The sequence below is a fragment of the Phyllobates terribilis genome, unplaced genomic scaffold (genome assembly GCF_046119375.1).
Source record: "Phyllobates terribilis strain yellow unplaced genomic scaffold, ASM4611937v1 Scaffold_5__5_contigs__length_657084704, whole genome shotgun sequence".
NCBI classification, from domain to species: Eukaryota; Metazoa; Chordata; class Amphibia; order Anura; family Dendrobatidae; genus Phyllobates; species Phyllobates terribilis.
This window is the reverse complement of record NW_027362765.1, coordinates 44551270-44565116: the sequence shown is the minus strand read 5'-3', so window position 1 is coordinate 44565116 and position 13847 is coordinate 44551270. Positions and strand designations below refer to the sequence as shown.

Below are 13847 nucleotides of genomic sequence, written 5' to 3'. Positions count from 1 at the left end.
CCCCAGTTATGCCATGTGTATATGTACAGTAATATAATGCTGGATGTGCTCATGTATACTGGGGACATTAACCCCTCCATTCCCGGAGATAGTGCCCCCCTTCCCCCAGTCCTGCCATGTGTATATGTACAGTAATATAACGCTGGATGTGCTCATGTATACAGGGGGCATTAACCCCTCCATTCCCGGAGATAGTGCCCCCTTCCCCCAGTTCTGCTATGTGTATATGTACAGTAATATAACGCTGGATGTGCTCATGTATACAGGGGACATTAACCCCTCCATTCCCGGAGATAGTGCCCCCCTTCCCCCAGTCCTGCCATGTGTATATGTACAGTAATATAATGCTGGATGTGCTCATGTATACAGGGGGCATTAACCCCTCCATTCCTGGAGATAGTGCCCCCTTCCCCCAGTTCTGTCATGTGTATATGTATAGTAATATAACGCTGGATGTGCTCATGTATACAGGGGGCATTAACCCCTCCATTCCCGGAGATAGTGCCCCCTTCCCCCAGTTCTGCCATGTGTATATGTACAGTAATATAACGCTGGATGTGCTCATGTATACAGGGGACATTAACCCCTCCATTCCCGGAGATAGTGCCCCCTTCCCCCAGTTCTGCCATGTGTATATGTACAGTAATATAACCCTGGATGTGCTCATGTATACAGAGGACATTAACCCTTCCATTCCCGGAGATAGTGCCCCCTTCCCCCAGTTCTGCCATGTGTATATGTACAGTAATATAACGCTGGATGTGCTCATGTATACAGGGGGCATTAACCCCTCCATTCCCTGAGATAGTGCCCGCTTCCCCCAGTTCTGCCATGTGTATATGTACAGTAATATAACGCTGGATGTGCTCATGTATACAGGGGACATTAACCCCTCCATTCCCGGAGATAGTGCCCCTTCCCCCAGTTCTGCCATGTGTATATGTACAGTAATATAACACTGGATGTGCTCATGTATACAGGGGACATTAACCCCTCCATTCCTGGAGATAGTGCCCCCCTTCCCCCAGTTCTGCCATGTGTATATGTACAGTAATATAACACTGGATGTGCTCATGTATACAGGGGGCATTAACCCCTCCATTCCCGGAGATAGTGCCCCCCTTCCCCCAGTTCTGCCATGTGTATATGTACAGTAATATAACGCTGGATGTGCTCATGTATACAGGGGACATTAACCCCTCCATTCCCGGAGATAGTGCCCCCTTCCCCCAGTTCTGCCATGTGTATATGTACAGTAATATAACCCTGGATGTGCTCATGTATACAGGGGACATTAACCCCTCCATTCCCGGAGATAGTGCCCCTTCCCCCAGTTCTGCCATGTGTATATGTACAGTAATATAACACTGGATGTGCTCATGTATACAGGGGACATTAACCCCTCCATTCCTGGAGATAGTGCCCCCCTTCCCCCAGTTCTGCCATGTGTATATGTACAGTAATATAACACTGGATGTGCTCATGTATACAGGGGACATTAACCCCTCCATTCCCGGAGATAGTGCCTTCCTTCCCCCAGGTCTGCCATGTGTATATGTGCAGTAATATAACGCTGGATGTGCTCATGTATACAGGGGGCATTAACCCTTCCATTCCCGGAGATAGTGCCCCCCTTCCCCAAGTTCTGACATGTGTATATGTACAGTAATATAATGCTGGATGTGCTCATGTATACAGGGGAGGTCACTCTGGTTTGGGGAAAGATGACACTTTTTCTCTGGGGTGGAGATTTTTGGGGATACTTCTGGAGACATAGTGATATCGGCAGGTATATAGTAGATTAATTGTGTCAGCAGTGGAAGTGGAGCAGCGGCTACAGGAGAAAACAAAGTTATTTTCTCCCTGTAGTCGCTCTCTTCCAGACAGTGGTGTGGTGCAGGGGCTGTAACCGTTACCAGCCCCTGTCGGACCAGCCCTCTGGAGTATCCAAGGTTGGCTGACCCTGCTGCTGTAGGGTTGGAACATCGCCTCAAGTCTGCAGCTCCATTGTGGCCCCAGTTCTCCCTTTCTTCCTCCTCCTCTTGTTTATTTCCTCTTCTCTCAGGAAGTTTTGTCTTCCTTGCTGTAGAGTTGAGACAGTGGGACGGTGTCCGCCGTCTTCAGTTGTCCTGAGTGGAGCCTTTTTCACTGGACTTAGTGACTGTGCTATGAAGTAAACATATATGTATGTAAAGTGTGTATATTTATTGTGTATGTGAGTGTGGACATGTGTGCAATGTGTGTATACTCATATAACGTGTATAGGTATTAATGTGGGACCTCATTCAGTTATGAGCAGGGCTGTGGAGTCGGTAAGCCAAACCTCCCGACTCCTCAATTTCCATGCCACCGACTCAGACTCCCTCATACATGGCTCATGTTTAAGTTATAAATTTACTGCAGCACAGATTAATCTCAGCTAATAGTCTAGACCCTTAGATCAGGAATAGGACAGACATTTATAGGACATTTCATAACTTTCCCAAATTCTTGTGAAAAAATATGCCCCACAAACTGCATTGAACTATTGTACCCAATTTATTATATACTTTACGAGTCGGGGTCGGTCTATTTTATACCGACTCCGACTCCACAGCCCTGGTTATGAGTCTGTGTTGTGGTGCTGGTGAAAGAGAAGACATCACAGCTAGTATCTCTGGTTGTTGCTGAAACTATCCAGCTAGAGATTAGTGTAGTGTGGCTGCCAGCTACTCAGTAGATGTAATTAGCTCCCTACTGTGGCAAGGGAGTACCACTCCCTACTTATACTCACAGCATCCTAGCATGGTGCCGTGATTCCTCCATGGACTCTTGGGGTTTTTCTTATTTTATGTATCCTGATTTTGACCTAGCTTATATCCTAACTACCTCTGCTCATGTGATTCCCCCACAATTATAACCTTAACGCTTCTGATTGGCTTTGCCTAATCACCTGGTGTCTGACCTCAGCTATTTCCTTGACTACAGTTTTGTTTCCTTATTGTGTCCCTGGTATTGTCTCTCCAATTTTTGACCTGGCTACTTAGACTATTCTTGCCTCAGGATCACTCCTCAGGCCAGCAGAAATTCAGTGGACACAACACAGGGGGCCCTGTTGTAAGTCCAGATCCCTTTATTGAGGTGAATTCCTCTGGGATCACTAGATTGAGTGGCAAGAGCCAAGTCTGTCCAAGCTAGTCTTCTTGGACTAACGCCTTGAGACAGACTTAAAGGGAGTCTGTCATGTAAAATAATGCTTTTAACCTGCAGCGTTCTGACACCATGTGGCGCATGCATTGAGAGCTCCGATGCTGGGAGTAAATTAACTATTCCTCCTGGCAGCTTTGCTCTTTCAGTCATGGAACCAATGAACCAATGAATGTTACCACTATATTTTTAATTCTTTTGAGAATTTGTTCTTTTGGTAACACTGTGTTAGAGGATGTAAAATGTGAAGAAAAAAAATTCTATAAACTTTAGATTTTTTTAAATAAATTTTCAAAGTTGTAAAAAAATGCGCATTTCTGTGTTGCATGCCTTTTATGTTTCTCATCATAACTCAGGCAAGAAACAAGATAGAGAAATGGGGAAAAAAAGCATTCAACTCAAAACAGTACAGGCTTTCACTAGATATGTCACAAGAGTATCTCTGGTAATATTTTACCCATGCTTAATCAAACGCAAAATTTCAAAACGCATTTCCGAAAAATCAATATGATATTAGATTTGCAAAAAAAATCAAATGTGCCTCCTGTGCTCCTAGCCACATCTGTACCAAAATTCAAGTTGGGCTCTCAATGGGATAAAAAATACCTATATAAACAGTGTCAGTTCGAAAATCTTGAATTCAGACCTGTTCAGCTTGTGGTCTAAAAGTGTAGGGTCTATGGAGGGATGCTTCAGCTGCTTCTTCACACGATGAACAGCTGACTGGACCATGAGATGAGCTTTATAAACACTCAAATCTTCCCACTCAAACTGCTTTCCACGAACCCAGTCACATCTCCCAGATCTGTCCAGTAATGGAGACAAACTGAGCAGATTCTGGAAAGGTGAGTACCACAAGCACAACCCAGAAGGGGAATATAGCAATAATTTAAAGTAAAAAATGAATAAATACCTGAAGGGGAAAATTAAGGGGTTATTGCTGACAGAAAGACCTCTGATGACCATATTCAGACCAAATCTTAACACCCATGCAAGTTTTCAACTGGAGTGAGAAAAATAACCCTAACATCCAGTTCATGTACTGTACAAACCAGGACTACGAAGAAGAGGAGAGTTTGTTAAAACATCGGTTATAGGAAGCAGAACCCATCAAAGGGACTCAGCAATACCACACTTTCATTCCTTGTAGTGAAACAGAATTAAAAACAAGAATTTTTTCATTCAGCAATGACATTGAAGTCCATGAAGTGATTGAGGATGGCACAAGATTGGCAACGGATGACATAACTGGATATGTGACCTGTGAATATGATCGGCACTGGTGGCTGGTTAATGGACGCTCCAAAGATTATGCTAATGAAGAAGTAGAAGTGACTTTTTTTCACCCTCTGGTCCATCACCATCCTTTGTGTATCCAAGAAAACCAGACATAGTAAAAGTAAACAAAAATCAGATATAACTCAGGTGGCCCCAAACCCCATAACAGCCGGACATACTGACACAAAAGGAAACGGCCATTGTTAGTTAGAGACTATGGACAAGATTAAATCTCGCCCAGTAGAAGGGACACATTGATGATAAATGCTCAGTGTAAAGACTTACTATTAATTGTTCAGACTAGTTAATTTTGTTTTATTTTAAAGCTTGATGATTTAACTACTATATTGTTTAAAAACTTGAAAAAGGACACTTCTAGTGTCCTAATAGTAAAAAAAAATTGATACATGTATATTTAAATATTTAATATTGCTGCTTTTACTTTAGTATTAAACATATGATTAGGATGGGACTATATCTAGAAAATCACACTTAAAAATATGATCCCAAAGAGAGCCCAACTTGAATCCTTGTACAAATGTAACCAAGAACTCAAGTAACACATGCCTTTTTTTGAAAATTTTAGAACAAATTGTTTTTTCAAAATGGCACATTAAAATTTTGAATTTGACTCAAAAACAAAATATCAACGAACATAATCTTGTGACATATCAAATTAAAGCCTGTACCGTTCTAAACAAAACAATGCCTCTCCCTTCTTTTTCTTATTTCTAACCCGAGATATGATAAGAAATGTAACATCATACAAGCCCAAAATTCAGACTTTTCCAAAACTTTAGAAATCTATAAAAAATTAACTAATGAAGATAAAAATGCAAACCTTTTTTATCTAATTCACTAAAGTAGCACTCAAAAAAGAAAAGAAAAAAATCCGAAAACATCAGGTCAAAAAAATGTTCAGATTTGGATCACTTGACTTGGAATGACCCCATAGGGGTGTGGTACCAGCATGATTTCAGTCACCACTGTGTGAATAGAGAACAGTGGCTATAACTGTGCTCACAGCACTGACAGACAGACATATCCGACTTGCTGTCTTTGGGCCTGAAATCTGAATTAAAGCTTCATCTCTGGAAGAACCAAGATTATTTGTCCTGAATTTTTACCTTGTAGTGAAGGTGGACACATTTTAAAGTTCTTAACTACAGATTAATGATTTATCAAGTCTCTTGTCCCTTTACATCTGTTTACTTTCCTGTAAAGACATTGGTCGCAGTAGTACGACATGTGAGGCCTATGTTGGGCTACAGTGATTATCTGCCTGTGCATACTGGCATTATGTTTTCAGCTAGAATTTACTATTTTGTTTATATGCAGATATAACAACTTTTGTCCACAATTATGGAGGAGCTGCCTCGAGAAGCAATTAAAATCATGGTCCAGTTCATACTGAGAGATAATATACTATCTACATGGTCTATCTCCTCATATGTTTCCCCTTATTATCTGCAGTAATTGTATTATTACATTGGATTTTTATGATGTTACATCAGCTAATCTTCTCCCCATTCAGGTCCCTACAATATCGGATCCTCTCAGTGGAGATCTTCTTTATAAGACAATTTTCCAGATTGACCCGTCAAAGATGGATGGTAACATGGACAAGATATCAGAGAGGATATTACACCTCACCCTAGAGATCCTCTTCCGGCTTACTGGAGAGGTGAGAGATTCTGATGACGTCACATTACATCATTCTTATCTATGGGAATAACAGATGGGCAGAACTGGAGAGGTGAGGACTCTGGAAATGTCTGTAGTGAGATTTATTAAGGTGTCTCTCCATTACCAGGATTACACAGTAGTGAAGAAGACCTCTGTTGAGGGCTGTCAGGACCCTGCGTCTGAGAGATGGGGAAGACCCCTAAGCCCAATCACAGGGCCTCCACCTCACCCCCTGATACATGAGGACATCAATAACCAGAAGATCCTAGAACTCACCTACAAGATGATTGAGCTGCTGACTGGAGAGGTAACACTGCTGGGAATGCTGGGACATTATACATAATGCTATGAAGGGATCGGGGGGATGACAGTATCATTGTATGTGTCAGATTCCTATAAGGTGTCAGGATGTCACCATCTATTTCTCCATGGAGGAGTGGGAATATTTAGAAGGACACAAAGATCTGTACAAGGATGTTATGATGGAGTTTCCCCAGCCCCTCACATTACCAGGTAATAGGATTAAATACACATGGCTATTATCTGTATGTAAAGAATGAATTCAGCCCCTGTATATGTTTCCTCCAGTTCTATCCAGTAAGAGGACAACACCAGAGAGATGTCCCCGTCCTCTTCTTCCACAGGACTGTAAACAAGAAAATCCCAATGTTCCTCAGGATCATCAGGTACATGGAGAGAAGGTGTCATGAGATCTCCCCTATGATGTGTAGACTGCTGTGAAGGTCTTGTGCTCAGTCTTGTTTTATCCAGCAGTATTATACTGTGGGGAAAATAAGTATTTGTTACATTATTATTATTTATTTATATAGCACCATTGATTCCATGGTTCTGTACATGAGAAGGGGTTACCTACAAAATATAGATATCACTTACAATAACAAATAAACAACGATAGACTGGTACAGAAGGAAGAGGACCCGGCCCTTGCGGGTTTACATTTTACAGGATGGTGGGGAACAAGATAGTAGGTGGGGGGGTTGCAGCAGTTCCGGTGTTGGTAAGGCAGCAGATCCAGTGGTGTTGAGGTGGTAGCGGGGGTCATGGCAGGCTGTAAGCTTTCTTGAAGAGATGGATTTTCAGGTTCTGTCTTAAGGAGCAGAGTGTGGCGGATAATCAGACGTGTTGAGGCACAGAATTTCAGAGGATGGGGGATATTCGGGAGAAGTCTTGGAGGCGATTGGGTGAGGAACGAATAAGTGTGGAGGAGAGAAGGAGGTCTTGTGAGGGAAAATATCAGGAGATTAGTTCAGAGATGTACGGGGGAGAAAGGTTATGGATGGCTTTGTAGGTCAGTGTTAGTAGTTTGAATTGGATACGCGGGGGAAATGGGAGCCAGTGAAGGGACTTGCAGAGGAGTAACGATGAGAGAGATGAATTAGTCGGGCGGCAAAGTTAAGAACGGACTGGAGAGGTGCCAGAGTGTTAGCAGGTAGGCCACAGAGTAGGATGTTGCAGTAGTCCAGGCGGGAGATGATGAGGGCATGCACGAGCATTTTAGTAGATGGAGGGTTGAGGAAAGGACGGATTCTGGAAATATTTTTGAGCTGGAGGCGACAGGAGGTGGAAAGAGCTTGGATGTGCGGTTTTAAGGACAGGGCAGAGTCAAGGGTTACTCCGAGGCAGCGGATGTCCTGTACAGGGGAAAGCGTGATGTCGTTTATTGTGATAGATAGACCAGGTAGAGAAGATACGTGAGATGGAGGAAAGATGATGAGTTCAGTTTTGTCCACATTGAGTTTGAGGAAGCAAGAGGAGAAGGAGGATATGGCTGATAGACACTTTGGGACTCTGGACTACAGAGAGGTGATGTCTGGGCCAGAGAGGTAGATCTGAGTTTCGTCAGCGTATAGATAACATAGTAACATAGTTTTTAAGGTTGAAGGAAGACTAAGTCCATCTAGTTCAACCCATAGCTTAACATGTTGATCCAGAGGAAGGCAAAAAAAAACCCTATGTGGCAAACACTAAGCTCCACATTGGGGGAAAAAATTCCTTCCCGACTCCATACGACAATCAGACTAGTTCCCTGGATCAACGCCCTATCAAGGAATCTAGTATATATAACCTGTAATATTATACTTTTCAAGAAAGGCATCCATGCCCTTCTTAAATTTTAGTAGAGAATCACTCATTACAACATCATGCGGCAAAGAGTTCCATAGTCTCACTGCTCTTACAGTAAAGAATCCACGTCTGTGATTATGATTAAACCTTCTTTCATCCAGACGTAGAAGATGCCCCCTTGTCCCCGTCTCTGGCCTCAGAGTGAAAAGACCAGTAGAAAGGTCTTTGTGCTGTCCCCTCATATACTTGTACATAGTAATAATATCACCCCTAAGCCTTCGTTTTTCCAAAGTAAATAACCCCAAGTGTAATAACCTGTCTTGGTATTGCAGACCCCCCAGTCCTCTAATAACCTTGGTCGCTCTTCTCTGCACCTGCTCTAGTTCAGCTATGTCTTTCTTATACACCGGAGACCAGAACTGTACACAGTATTCTAAGTGTGGTCACACTAGTGACTTGTATAGAGGTAAAATTATGTTCTCCTCATGAGCATCTATGCCTCTTTAAATACATCCCATTATTTTATTTGCCTTTGCAGCAGCTGCCTGACACTGGCCACCAAACGTGAGCTTGTCGTCCACCAATACACCCAGATCTTTTTCAGTTACAGTTTTGCCCAGTGATTTACAATTAAGCATATAATTATACATTTTATTTCGTCTGCCCAAGTGCATTACCTTACATTTATCCCCATTAAAGCTCATTTGACATTTATTAGCCCAAGCTTCTAGTTTACATAGATCCTCCTGTAATATAAAATTGTCCTCCTCTGTATTGATTACCCTGCAGAGTTTAGTGTCATCTCCAAATATTGAAATATTACACTGTATGCCACCTACAAGGTCATTAATAAATATGTTAAAAAGAAGCGGGCCCAATACTGACCCTTGTGGTACCCCACTGTTAACTGAGACCCAGTCTGAGTGTTTTCCATTAATAACCACCCTTTGTTTCCTATCACTGAGCCAGTTCTTAACCCACATACATATATTTTCCCCTATCCCCATTGTTCTCATTTTATGTATCAACCTTTTGTGTGGAACCGTATCAAAAGCTTTTGAAAAGTCCATATACACAACATCCACTGCATTTCCTTGGTCCAGTCCGGAACTTGCCTCCTCATAAAAGCTGATCAGGTTAGTTTGACAGGAACTGTCCCTCGTAAACCCATGTTGATATTGGGTCATAAGGTTATTCTTCTTCAGATACTCTAGTATAGCATCTCTTAAGAAACCCTCCAGGATTTTACCCACAGTAGAGGTTAAGCTTACTGGCCTATAATTTCCAAGTTCGGTTTTTGTCCCCTTTTTGAATATTGGCACCACATTTGCTATACGCCAGTCCTGTGGTACAGACCCTGTTATTATGGAATCTTTAACCACTTTACAGCCTATGGCGTATTAGTATGCAACAGGCTGTAACCCCCGGTTCAGTGAGGGCTCCGGGCTCTGAGCCCGCACTGAACCGGGCACATGTCAGCTGATTCTTACAGCTGACATGTGACCGCAACAGCCGTGTTAAATGCCGCTGTCAATCTCTGACAGCAGCATTTAACATCGCCGCGCCGTAAGCGCGTCACTTACCCCCCCCCATCGGTGACCCCAGGTCACCGATGGGTGGGCATGACAACCCTGGGTCTCCAGTGGTTGTCATGAGTGGTTGTCATGATCTGATCGCTATGAGCGCCACCTGGTGGTCGGCGCTCATAGCACAGGACCATTTCTGCTACATAGAGGTGCTGATCACCTCTATGTAGCAGAGGCGATCAGATAAGTGCTGCTTCTAGTCTCCTATGGAGACTATAGAAGCAAGCAAAAAGTGAAAAAAATGTTTTTAAAAATATAAAAAAAAATATAAAAGTTTAAATCATCCCCCTTTCGTCCCATTCAAAATAAAATAATAAAAAAAACAACCCACATACACACATTTGGTATCGCCGCTTTCAGAATTGCCCGATCTATCAATATAAAAAAAGAATTAATCCGATCGGTAAACGGCGTAACGAGAAAAAAATTCTAAACACCAGAATTACGTTTTTTGGTCGCCGCAACATTGCAATAAAATGCAATAACGGGCGATCAAAACATCGGATCTACCCCAAAATAATATCAATAAAAACTTCAGCTCGGCGCGTAAAAAATAAGCCCTCACCCGGCCCCAGATCCCGAAAAATGGAGACACTACGGGTCTTGGAAAATGACGCCATTTTTTTTCTTTTACCAAAGTTTGGAATTCTTTTTCACCACTTAAATAAAAAAGAACCTATACATGTTTGGTATCTACGAACTCGTAATGACCTGGAGAAAAATAATGGCAGGTTAGTTTTAGCATTCAGTGAATGTGGTAAAAAAATAAAATAAAAAAACATCTGTGGTATTGCACTTTTTTTGCAATTTCACCGCACTTGGAATTTTTTTCCCGTTTTACTGTACACGATATGGTAAAACTAGCAATGGTGTTGAAAAATGCAACTCGTCCCGCAAAAAATAAGCCCTCACACGGCCATATTGACCAAAAAATAAAAACGCTATGGCTCTGGGAACAAGGGGAGCAAAAAACGAAAATGCAAAAACGGAAACTCCCAGGGTTGCGAAGGGGTTAAAGATTAAAATTAATGGTCTATCTATGACGTTACTTAATTCCTGGAGTACTCGCAGGTGTATCCCATCCGGGCCCGGGGATTTGTCAACTTTAGTGATTTTTAGACGCCGCCGTACTTCCTGCTGGGTTAAGCAAGTGACATTTAATAGAGAATTTTTGTTATCACTAATCATGTTTTCTGTCATGCGATTTTCTTGAGTAAATACGGTTGAAAAAAAATCATTTAGCATATTGGCTTTTTCCTCATCCTCATCCACCATTTCACCCAGACTATTTTTAAGGGGGCCAACACTATCATTTTTTAGTTTTTCACTATTTATGTAGTTAAAGAATATTTTGGGATTATTTTTACTTTCTCTGGCAATGATTTTCTCTGCCTCAATCTTTGCTGTCTTGATTTGGTTTTTACAGAATTTATTTAATTTTCTATATTTATTTAATGCCTCCTCACTACCTACTTGCTTTAGTTCTCTAAATGCTTTCTTTTTGTCACTTATGGCGCCCTTTACAGCTCTATTTAGCCATAGTGGTTTCCTCCTATTTCTAGCATGTTTATTCCCATAGGGTATATATTGTGCACAGGTCCTATTCAGGATGTTAATAAATGTCTCCCATTTGCTTTGTGTAGCTTTATGTCTCAGGATATCGTCCCAGTTTATTGCACTAAGATCATCTCTCAACCGTTGGAAATTTGCCTTTCTGAAGTTTAGTGTCCTTGTAACCCCTCTACTACACATCTTATTAAAGGATACATGAAAACGTATTATTTTGTGATCACTATTACCCAAGTGACCCCCAACTCGTATATTTGATATGTGGTCTGGCCTGTTGGTTAATATTAGGTCTAGCAGTGCCCTCCTTCTTGTTGAGTTCTGAACCAGTTGTGAAAGGTAATTGTCTCTCATAGTTGTCAAAAACCTATTACCTTTGCTTGAACTACAGGTTTCTGTTCCCCAATCGATTTCAGGGTAGTTGAAGTCCCCCATAATAATGACTTCTCCTTGAGTTGCTGCTTCATATATTTGCTTTATGAGGATATTCTCTGCTGCTTCCATTATTTTTGGAGACATAACAAACCCCTATCAGTAATTTATTATTTTTTCCCCCTCCCCTTATATCCACCCCCCTCGATTGTTTGTACGGTCATTTATGAACAGACTATAGCCCTGTAAATTAACTGCCCAGTCATGGCTCTCGTCCAGCCATGTCTCAGATATCCCCACCATGTCATAATTATTTTCCAACAAAATTAATTCTAATTCCTCCATTTTGTTGGTGAGGCTTCTGGCATTAGTGTACATGCCCCACCTATAAAATGAATACCCTCCCCCCCAATCCTCAATTTAAACACTCCTCCAACCTTCAAGCCATTTTCTCCCCCAGCACAGCTGCACCCTCCCCATTGAGGTGCAGCCCGTCCCTAGCGTAGAATCTGAAGCCAACTGAGAAGTCGGCCCAGTTCTCCAGGAACCCAAACCTGTGATACTGGAAGCCATGTGAATTTATGAGTTGTCCCAGGCCAAGGGTATAGATGGAGAAGAGTAGGGGTCCTAGGACAGAGCCTTAAGGAACTCCAGCAGAGAGAGGGCTGAATGAGGAGGTAGCGTGGGAGTGGGAGACGCTAAATATGCGGTTGGAAAGGTATGAGGAGATCCACGATAGGGCAAGGGACACTGCCAATTTTGAAAGTTTTCCCACCTACAAAGAATGGAATGGTTTGTAATTTTTATCATAAGTACACTTCAACTGTGAGAGACAGAATCTTAAAAAAAATCCAGAAAATCACATTATATGATTTTTAAATATCTAAGTTGCATTTTATTGCATGAAATAAGTATTTGCTACAATAGAAAAACAGAACTTAATATTTGGTACAGAAACCTTTGTTTGCCATTACAGAGGTCAGACATTTCCCGTAGTTCTTCACCAAGTTTGCACACACTGCAGCAGGGATTTTGGCCTACTCGTCCATACAGATCTTTTCCAGATCTTTCAGGTTTCGGAGCTGTTGCTGGGCAACATTGAGTTTCAGCTCCCTCCAAAGATTTTCTATTTGGTTCAGGTCTGGAGACTGGCTATGCCACTCCAGGACCTTGAAATGCTTCTTAGGAGCCACTCCTTAGTTGCCCTAGCTGTGTGTTTTGGGTCATTGTCATGCTGAAAGACCCAACCACGACCCACCTTCAATGCTCTTACTGAGGGAAGGAGGTTGTTGGCCAAAATCTCGCGATACATCCCATCCATCCTCCCTTCAATACGATGCAGTCGTCCTGTCCCCTTTGCATAAAACACCCCCAAAGTATGATGTTTCCCCCACAATTCTTCACGGTTGGGACGGTGTTCTTGGAGGTTGTACTCATCCTTCTTCTTCCTTCAAACTCAGCGACTGGAATTGATATCAAAAAGTTCTATTTTGGTCTCATCTGACCACACGACCTTTTCCCATTCCTCCTCTGGATCATCCAAATGTTCATTGGCGAACTTCAAACGGGTCTGGACATGTGCTGGTGTGAGCAGGGGGACCTTGGGTGCCCTGCAGGATTTTAATCCATGACGGCGTAGTGTGTTACTAACGGTAATGTTTGAGACTGTAGTCCCAGCTCTCTTCAGGTCATTGACCAGGTCCTCCCGTGTAGTTCTGGTTTGATTCCTGACCTTTCTCAGGATCATCCTTAAACACAAGATCTTACATGGAGCCCCAGACCAAGGAAGATTGACAGTCATCTTGTGTTTCTTCTGTTTTCTAATAATTGTGCCAACAGTTGTTGCCTTCTCACCAAGCTGCTTGCCTGTTGTCATGTAGCCCATCCCAGCCTTGTGCAGGTCTACAATTTTGTCCCTGGTGTCCTTAGACAGCTCTTTGGTCTTGGCCATGGTGGAGGGGTTGGAGTGTGATTGATTGTGTGGACAGGTGTCTTTTATACAGGTAACAAGTTCAAACAGGTGCAATTAATACATGTAATGGGTGCAGATTAGGAGGGCTTCTTAAAGAAATTCTTTCTGGTTGGTAG

At 42.3% G+C, this 13847-nt stretch overlaps 1 protein-coding gene across 2 annotated transcripts in view; it reads left to right on the top strand.

Moving 5' to 3' along the window:
* Positions 1–13847, top strand: part of LOC141271871 (uncharacterized) — a 137592-nt gene that overhangs the window by 51276 nt on the left and 72469 nt on the right. For both annotated transcript variants that reach the window (XM_073682069.1, XM_073682071.1), the window contains exons 2-5: positions 5999–6148; positions 6278–6457; positions 6540–6663; positions 6739–6836. In XM_073682069.1, coding sequence (XP_073538170.1) covers positions 5999–6148; positions 6278–6457; positions 6540–6663; positions 6739–6836 — 552 coding nt within the window. The remainder of the gene's footprint in view (positions 1–5998; positions 6149–6277; positions 6458–6539; positions 6664–6738; positions 6837–13847) is intronic.